Source organism: Protomyctophum bolini (genome assembly GCF_963924005.1).
Source record: "Protomyctophum bolini genome assembly, chromosome: 3".
NCBI lineage: Eukaryota > Metazoa > Chordata > Actinopteri > Myctophiformes > Myctophidae > Protomyctophum > Protomyctophum bolini.
The window spans coordinates 4,682,382-4,692,022 of record NC_137864.1 but is presented as its reverse complement, the minus strand read 5'-3'; the positions used below and the strand labels follow the sequence as shown (position 1 = coordinate 4,692,022).

The 9,641-nt window shown below is 48.1% G+C and overlaps 1 protein-coding gene across 1 annotated transcript in view; it reads right to left on the bottom strand.

The window, feature by feature from the left end:
• Nucleotides 1–9,641, bottom strand: part of cacna1ab (calcium channel, voltage-dependent, P/Q type, alpha 1A subunit, b) — a gene marked incomplete at both ends in the record, with an annotated part of 241,854 nt that overhangs the window by 19,132 nt on the left and 213,081 nt on the right. The window contains 2 exons of the mRNA XM_080760544.1: nucleotides 484–591; nucleotides 1,702–1,807. Coding sequence (XP_080616670.1) covers nucleotides 484–591; nucleotides 1,702–1,807 — 214 coding nt within the window. The remainder of the gene's footprint in view (nucleotides 1–483; nucleotides 592–1,701; nucleotides 1,808–9,641) is intronic.

Below are 9,641 nucleotides of genomic sequence, written 5' to 3'. Positions count from 1 at the left end.
TGTCCAAAAACTGTTGCTTTTCAGGCTCACAGTTCAAAAACAGCCAAAAGAGGCACATCTGCTGCTTTTTGCTGCTTTTGTGTGACAGAAAACCCCACGACAAGTTACAATATGGAGGTTTCTGCCCGACGGCAACTGTGTGTGTGTGTGTGTGTGTGTGTGTGTGTGTGTGTGTGTGTGTGTGTGTGTGTGTGTGTGTGTGTGAGTGTGAGTGTGAGTGAGTGTGTGTGTGTTGTGTATGTTGTTCGTACATACTGTATCATGTGCATGTATCGTGTTGTCATGGCAACCTGTTCAGGAGATGCAGAGCAGTGGGTATAACATCGACTGGAAGAAGCTGTCCTCTTGGTGAGTTGGTGATCGGACACATCTAACACGCACGCGCGCACGCACGCACGCACGCACGCACGCACGCACGCACGCACGCACGCACGCACGCACGCACTGCACACACCACCGTTTTTTTCTCTTACTGCAACTTACACTTGTGCGGAGTGACCAGCAGGTCTAGCGTCTTCTGGGAGAGGTTGGGCCAAATGGCCATCATCTCTTTCCTCAGCTCTGCGTCCATCTGATGCTTGTCCGCACCGCCTGTGTGGCGCCGCCCCGGTGGTCGCCAGCAGCCAGGCGTGTGCAAGCACCACACAAACACATAGCCACACACACACACACACGCAAACGACACCACGCACATCCCACACACACATATGCATGTATGGGGAAACCATGCATATGTGCACAACAAAAGATGTTGTGCAAAAAACGTACACGTACACGTGCACACGCACGCGCGCACGCACACACACGCACACACACACACACGCACGCACACACACACACACACACACACGCGCGCGCACGCGCACACACACACACACACGGTACAGACCAAACATAGGCACAAAATCCCACAGAGACATAATTGAGACATTGACACACGGAACAGACACGACGAATAAAACAACAAAACAGGTATTTTGCTTTCATTAGTCGGAGGCAATTTGCATAATATCAAGCATTAAAAAAGTGAAAGAAAGTGAGAGAAAGAGAACGAGTCCAATATAGAGACAAAGTGATAAAAGACAGTTCAGGGAAGTACATACAGTATATGAGAAAGTATATGTAGTGGATCAGCACCTTTTCTGGACCGGGGGCCTATATACTTGAATGAATCCTGTCTGCGGCCCACCTCACCGTGCCTTTAAAGGCGTATATTTACGTCCTATCAAATCCAGCGCTTTTGAGCCATATATAGGCGTATATATATATATATATATATTTACGTTCTATGCCGTCTTCATATAGTGACTTATGAATAGCCCCTTTTATATATTTACCATAAAGTTACTATAGTGTTCCACGTATAGCTAAATGACATTCACTTTATTTTATTTATAACACTATAATGTTATATTATCAATAAAACCTTGTTTTGCCCCACTTTTCAATATCTTCACGGCCTGACGGTTGTTGAATCGCTGATATCCACACTTTTCCTGGGCTGTGTGTGCTCCAGTTCCTGTTGATTTCATTGGATATCATTGGTAATCTGACCAGTTTCATTGGCTTTCATTGGATCAAATTGACAGGAACTGGAGCCCAGGAAAAGTGTGGATATATATGCATACATGGATGCAGAGAGAGAGAGAGAGAGACATAGACATAGACAGAGACAGAGACAGAGAAGGTAACAAGGCGTACCCTTGGCGATCTTTATGTCCAGCGCCGTTCTGATCAGCGCCATGAGGGTGGAGTTAAAATGCACCGTGTTGTCGTCGGCGACGGGCAGGTCCATGCGCAGCAGCCTCTGTGTGGGGAGAGCCAGTCAGGACGAGAGAGAGAGAGGATGAGAAAGGGGCGTGTCCAGGGTAAAGGGGTGTGTCTGAACCTCCAGGAAGGGTGTGTGGGGGGGGGGGGGGGGTAGGGGGAGGGGTTGTCGAGAGAGCTCCATAGACAACAGCCAGTTATAGCTGGGCTCTGTCTCCGATGTTCTCATTAGTTTTTCCAGTCCGTCTAGGATAATAATAACAGAAAAGACAAAGCAAAAAAACGTACTTTCTGTGCCATGAAGCTCTTGTTTGTCAATTTGGCTTGAGGTCGAAAATGTATACCGGTATATAGGCTGAGAACGAACGCACTTCCGGATTGAAGGCCTGTACACATACCGAGCACGCTCATGAAGAGTGTCCTAAAGTCCCTCCTGTAACATTTGACCGGTTGCACGTATACAGCACAGTCCCATTCTGTCGGTCTGTTCCAGACTGACTCCTAATAGGTACCTTTCAACACCTTTTAAATGTGAGAGGTATACCTCTGGAAGCCACACCTCTGATATGGGGTGTGGTTTAGTCTTAAGGGGGGGGGGGGGGGGAGGGGGGGGGCATTTTGCTACTAAGCAACCGTGGAACCTCTGATTTATGCTCCGTCGTACGATGGCGGCTGTCGCGCAGCGCGCAGAGAAGAACGCCATTGGAAGTTGGAACAACAACAGCAGACCCATTACGAGCTCACGACGTGGGGCTCGAGGGTCGGGGGCTGTTCCTGTCCGCAGGCGGGACGACGCCGCCGCGCGACTATAAGCATGAATCGGGGGCTTGAGAGCCGAGAGGACCCACGACGAGGAAGAACAACCGGAGCCTATATATAGTGTGCGCCGCGGCCTCCGAGCCCAACCTGTGCCCATGTTCCCTTAAAAAATGTGTGAATGCCAGGAAAGCTCATTCACACATCTTATAGCCGTGACACACATACAGTATATCGCACACGTAACCCACTTGACACACATGACTCCAATTAAGTACGCTATACTCTTAATTGGGAGTCCTTTTGACGAACACGAATAGATCGACTGGAGAAGAACAGTGACAGTATCACTGGGACAATCCTTGCCATTTTTTTTTTTTTGGAGGAGACTGGCATGTTTTTTTTGTTTTGTTTTGTTATACCGAGGCATCTGCTATAGAGCTCCCCCTATATATACCTGGTGTGGAGGTTCCCTGTCTGTATATATATATATATATATATATATATAACTCTACAAGGTAAATCCAATGGCGGAACTCGCAAGATAGAAACAAATCGAGCCATTTAATTAAACGGCTTTGTTTGTTTCCCATCCAGCCAGTTGGGCCCATCCATTGAGTTTACCTATATATATATGAACATGAGCGTGGGCACTCACGGAAAAAGGCAAGCACGGCATATAGTGAGTTTTGTCATGCTGTGTGTGTGTGTGTGTGTGTGTGTGTTGTGTGTGTGAGTGTCGGGCATGCCAGACAAGTGGGCGTGGCAGGCGAACGGCAAACAGCCAACATCCACGGCTCTCGGCAGGCAGGCGTGATGTCGTCATCTGTAGCCATGCAACACAGAATCTGGGGATTGCGTGCAATACCGCCGTAACGTCCCTCGTGTAAGTCCCCGACAGACGGACATGCAGCATGCTTATTTCACCCCCCCCCCCCCACACACACACACACACACCACCCTATACCCAGCTCCCCTCCACCAACCCCGCCAGCCCGCCGCTACCCCCTCTCCCTTGCCCCAAATACAAGCAGCCGTGCATCCATCCGCGGACAGAGAGTATAGTATCCTCATTCAGATTAAAAACGATCGATAGATATATAGTATGTTCTATTCGATGCGTTTCTTATATCTTTTTTGTTGTTGTTTTGTTTGATTTGTTCGATCAATTGCTTGCCGATATAGTACAGTGTTATCTCACTTTGTGGCGTCTTGACTTTGTGTTCCAAAGTCAAAATGTGCCAGTGATGATGGTACTATTTTGGGGGGGGGGAAATGTCTGGATTTATAAAACACGATGGGGGGTGTCGAGGCAAGATCTCTCTCGATGCAAAACGGGTGCTGTGTCCAAAGGGGAGTGGGGCGGGGGGGGGGGGGGGGGGAGTTAGAGAGGACTGACAAGTGTGACATTCCCTGAAAGAAGAAGAAGAATCAGAGAAGGTGAAGATCAAAAAGTAATGAGTGTTGTATGTTTATTTGTTGAGTTTTTTTTTTTTTTTTTTAAGCCCACTCTGTGGGGGCGGGGTCTAAGCTGTTAGTTTTCAGTTGAGACTATAGGTGGCTCTATAAAAAGGCAGATTAATGAGATGCGGTTACAGATAAAAAGGGGAGGGTGAGAATGATGAACACTGAAAGAGCAAAAAAAATAATTAACAAGAGCGCGTGGTATAACTGGAGAAAGAAAGAAAGAAGGAGAGAAAGAAGGAGAGAAAGAAAGAAAGAAGGAACGAACGAACGAACGAACGAACGAACGAACGAACGAACGAACGAACGAACGAACGAACGAACGAACGAACGAAACGAACGAACGAACGAACGAACGAACGAACGAAAAAAGAAAGAAAGAAAGAAAGAAAGAAAGAAAGAAAGAAAGAAAGAAAGAACGAACGAACGAACGAACGAACGATCGAACGAACGAACGAACGAACGAACGATCGAACGAACGAACGAAAAAAGAACGAACGAACGAAAGAAGAAAGAAAGAAAGGAAAAGAAAGAACGAGAGCAAGGGAGCAACAGTGAGAGGCAGGAAGTGTGTTCAGGTAGAAAGGGGAAGGTAGAGTATATATTACAGTATACAAGACAAGAGAAAAAGACACAACACTAAAACGACACTGACAAAAAAAGTCCACTGAGAAAGGCCAAGTTGAAAATGGAGTCGTCTCTTCTCACCATGTCTGTCAAACCTAATACTTGAACCTAATACGAGAATGCAGCCTTATAGTATCCAAAAACAACAACAACAACAAAAAAAGAAACAGCTTTTCCACATACTTGACTACTGGACTCAGTGTCAAGGGAACCAAAGTTAAAAAAGAAAATGTCCGACCTCTCTCCAAGCTGACAGACAACATAGGGGGGGGGGATTTATCACCTCAACTGTCTTTTAAAAGGAGTTTTCATGAAGCTTTTATCGGTTAAACGTTACGATTCTTCAATGACCGACGCATTATATATACACAATAGGCCTGTTTGTCAGACAGGCTGGAGAGAGAGAGAGAGAGAGAGAGAGAGAGGGGGGGGGGGGGGGAGAGAACAGAAGAGGGGGAAAAGTAGCTCAGAGAGACAGCGGGATGGATGGAGGCTGTGCTGTGGTGTTATATGGGTGGAACATGGAGGGACAATGATCACTGAGGCACAGAGAGAGAGGAGACCGAGAGAGGGTGGAGAAACCACGGAAAGGGAGAGATGAGCGAATGAGAAGCATCCGCAAGAACAATGTGTGAGAGAGAGAGAGAGAGAGAGAGAGAGAGAGAGAGAGAGAGAGAGAGAAGACAGATGGAGGTGGAGGTGGAGGAGAGATGTAGAAAGATGGGGAGTCGAACGTTCCAACTAGAACTGCATTGACACATTTGACAGAGAGAGAGAGAGAGAGAGAGAGAGAGAGAGAGAGAGGGGGGGAGGGGAGCGGGGCGGGGGGGAGGTGTATAGACAGAAGACGGAAGGAAACCACACAGGACAAAAACAAGGGAGTTTTCTGAGGAGCTCAACCGAGTCTTTATACGTTGCCATAGTCTGTGACTCACCAACAGGCATCATGGCCAGAGATTCTGCATGAGGCTTTTGCTATACAAGAACCCAACACGGCCCACACTAGGAAGGGGCCAGAACTTTGCCTATATATATAATATATACCCAACGGTGTTTGTTTGACACTGTACGGGGGGGGGGGGGGGTCTGTCTGTGTGCATGTGTGTGTGTGTGTGCGCGCTACAGAGCGCCATCCGCAGGGATAAGAGACGTAGAGGACATGAAGACGAGCATTTCCTTGCCGATCCTTCTGTTAACCCGCATCGTAAGCATGGTCGTTGCACCTCGTGTATAATAGCCCCGACGTGATATATATATACACCACTGTATACGTTTCTAAAGGGCACATACTGTATACCTCATGTGTGCTTCATGCATGGCATTACTATATATAGGCTGTTTTGGCAGGGGGGAAAAAAGAAAACCCTTTCTTTCAAGCAATATTTTCCTCTTCGAATATATAGGAATATATTTGTTTTGCGCTTTAGAGTTCATGAAGTAAAAGTGATACATGGGGTATATAAAAAAAGTGTACATGTGTGTTCTGTCGAGTAGGAACGTCAGAGGCATGCAGCCGATTTTCTCATCGTTTTCAAAACATTTTAAAACTTTCGCCAACCCCCGCTTCGACTCGCTGCATGATCACGCGTGTTCTATAGTTGCATGTTGCGCGCGCGTGTGTGTGTGTGTGTGTGTGTGTGTGTGTGTGTGTGTGCATTGTGCGTCCGTGCAGGTTGCAGAAGGACGGGCAAAGCTCCTCCATTCCCTTACTCCTGCGGCCAGCCTGACGACCGAGAGAAAAGAAAAATAAGAAATAAATATAAAAATCAAAATAAAACAGCACTGACTACCACTTCACTATCACTTCACTTCACTTCACTTCACGACGAAGCCCATCCTCCATCCACGGGGGAGGAGAGGAGAGGGGGGGGGGGGGAAAGGACGGAACAGCAGCGCTCACCACCACCACCACCACAACCAGCACTAACAGACAGTCAGAAGAACAGCGCTGGGGATGGGGTGGGGAAAAGGGGTGGGTGTGGGGGGGGGTAATAGTGGTGGAACAGTGCAGAGAGGGACGGCTCAGCAGTGAGAGGAGGGGGTGGTCTTTTAGAGGAGAGGATTTTTTTTTTTTTACATTGAAAGGATGGAGGAGGGAGGGGGGGGGGGGGTCTGCCCCAGCGATGGGAGAGAGGAGGGGGGGAGGGGGGGGGGGGGTAAGGAGGAGGAGAGAGAGAGAGGGGGAGGGGTCGAGGGGGGGTATACGAGTCTACCTTATAGGCGACCCGGGCGGGACACCTCTTCCCGAGGCCTAGCGGTGGACACATGTGTCTTAGCATCTGATACATGTCTGTGTAACTGATCCTGCCGCTGGGGTGGCCACACACACACACACACACACCCACACACACAGTCACACACACGCACACGCACACACGCACACACACACACGATGTGCACACACGCCACACATTGTTGCATACACACCCGACGAAAGGTGCACGCACGCACGCACACGCACGCACACACACACACGCACACGCGCACACACACACACACACACACACACACACAGACAGACAGACAGACGGAACAAACGGATACGGACGACATGGAAAACGAACGCACACAAAAAAAGAAGAAAGAAACAAGAAGGAAATAACAACAACAACAACAACACATGGGAGAAGGACGGAGGAGGAGGGGGAGAGGGGGGGGGGGTGCGCCCAAACAGGTGCATTGTGGGAGTCGACAAGAGGAAAGGGGATGTGGAAGAGGAGGAGGAGGAGGAGGAGGGAGGGGGGGGGGACAAATACACAGAGGTTATTGGTTTGACCGCTGTGGAGAAGAGCGGTGAGAGCAAGAGTGCGTGTGTGTGTGTGTGTGTGTGTGTGTGTGTGAGAGAGAGAGAGAGAGAGAGCGAGAGAGAGAGAGAGAGAGAGAGAGAGAGAGAGAGAGGAGAGAGAGAGAGAGAGAGCATGTGTTAGTTTTGGTCTGGCGTATTGTAAAAGAGGAGGAGAGGTGTGTGTGTGTGTGAGCGAGAGAGAGAGAGAGAGGGGAGGGGATGGGGTATAGGGAGGTGTTGTTACTTCCTGTAGTTAGTTAGTTAGTTAGTTAGTTAGTTAGTGAGTCGTTGTTGAGACACCGTTCTATGCGAGGTGAAAAGGGGGAGTTTGTCTGTGTGGTTAATGCAGTTTGCTGGCGGTTATATATAACCCTCTTTCGTGGCTCGTATACACAGACAGCGGGGCTTTGAGCAGGCAAGTGAAAGCACCCGCTGCTGCTGCTGTCCACAGAGTGAGGACCGGGCCGGGGTGAGAGAGAGAGAGAGTGACACAACAATGCTGGTATATACAGAGTGAACCCGGGGGGTGAGAGAGAGAGAGAGAGAGAGTGTCACAATGCTGCTATACACAGAGTGAACCCGGGGGGGGGGGGTGAGAGAGAGTCACAATGCTTCAAGTCAATGCAGTTCCTTTAACTATCACGCTGTTATAACGGGCCGTATATGTGTGTGTCCACCGGGAACCTTTGTTCACTCGCGCTGCATGTGTTGTCGTTTGTTTGGTTTGGTTTGGTTGTAGTATATATATATATACATGGACAGAATGTGAGCTGCTCCATGTTTACTGCAGTCGGCTTTCCCGGGGCACTTTGATCTCAGAGCATACCTAAAAGTGGCACTATGTAACCTTTTTTTTAATTATTATTTATTTTTTTGGATGTAAATTTGGTTGAGTATTTTATTACAATAAAAACAATTGGGGGTATAGCTGTATTTGGGCTCCCCCCCCCCCCCCCCTGCTCTTCTATCGAGACATTTAGACGGTGTCCAATATAGGGCCATATTATGGGCGCGTTCGGAAAATGCGCACTCGCCTGTTTAGTTTGCATCGCGCAGCAGTGCGCTCTATATGGTGCGCTATTTCCGAACGCGGAACCCCAGGTCTGCACCTCTATCTATAGACACACATTTTGACCTGATGGACAACATCCAATGAATCCCCCTGAGCGTTTGTTTGTTATATATAGATCAAAGAAATGGAAACCCGCCGGTTCAAATCCCAACGAGGGAAGTTACATGGTGCAAAGCTCTATTAACGTGTGCTCATGAGAGGCTTCACAAAAGACGTTTTGTGAACAGGGTGTGTGTGTGTGTGCTTTGGGACGGGGGGGTTCTCATTGGTCAATAGCAGGAAACCATGTGACCAGCGGCGGCGCCTCCCATGGGCATGTGCTGTGAATAAAGGTGACTGGTGGACACTATAACTACTATACCGTCTACTGACCCACCCAATGACACACGCACGCACGCACATGCGCGCACGCACGCAAGCACACACACGCACACTCACACAGTCACACACACACACACACACACACACACACACACACACACACACACACACACACACACACGCACACACGCACACACACGCACACACACGACAAAACCAGAGCCACAAATAGAGTGAGTTTGGCCACATTATATCGTTTGAAATCATCAGCATGGAGTCCATGAAAGACATAAGTGCTGCAAGTCCCCTCACTTTGGCAATATTTTGCCCCCTCAAACATATTATTATTATATTATATTATATTATTATTATTATTCCCTGTAAACGCTGTCTCACCCCCCCCAAAAGGTCCTATTGTGATTCTGTGACATAACGTGTAGGTTTTTAATAATTTAAAACCTACCCGAGGCTACTGCTACTGCTACTGCTACCGCTACCGCTACTGCTACTGCTACTGCTATACTGCTACCGCTACCGCTACTGCTACTGCTATACTGCTACTGCTACTGCTACTGCTACTGCTACTGCTACCTACTACTACTACTACTGCTACTGCTACTACTACTGCTACTGCTACTGCTACTGCACTGCTACTGCTAATAATAATAATAATACAAACAAATAATAATAATAATAATACTAATAACTCTCTTCATTATAGTTCCCGGTGCTGTTTTTTTTATCCCTCAAAATCTCATCAGTTGTGGTGAACACACGCAGCATCACCGCAGCGACTGACTCTTATTGGTGGCCAAACAATCTCTAAATATGCCTCGGTTTGCCCCCAAA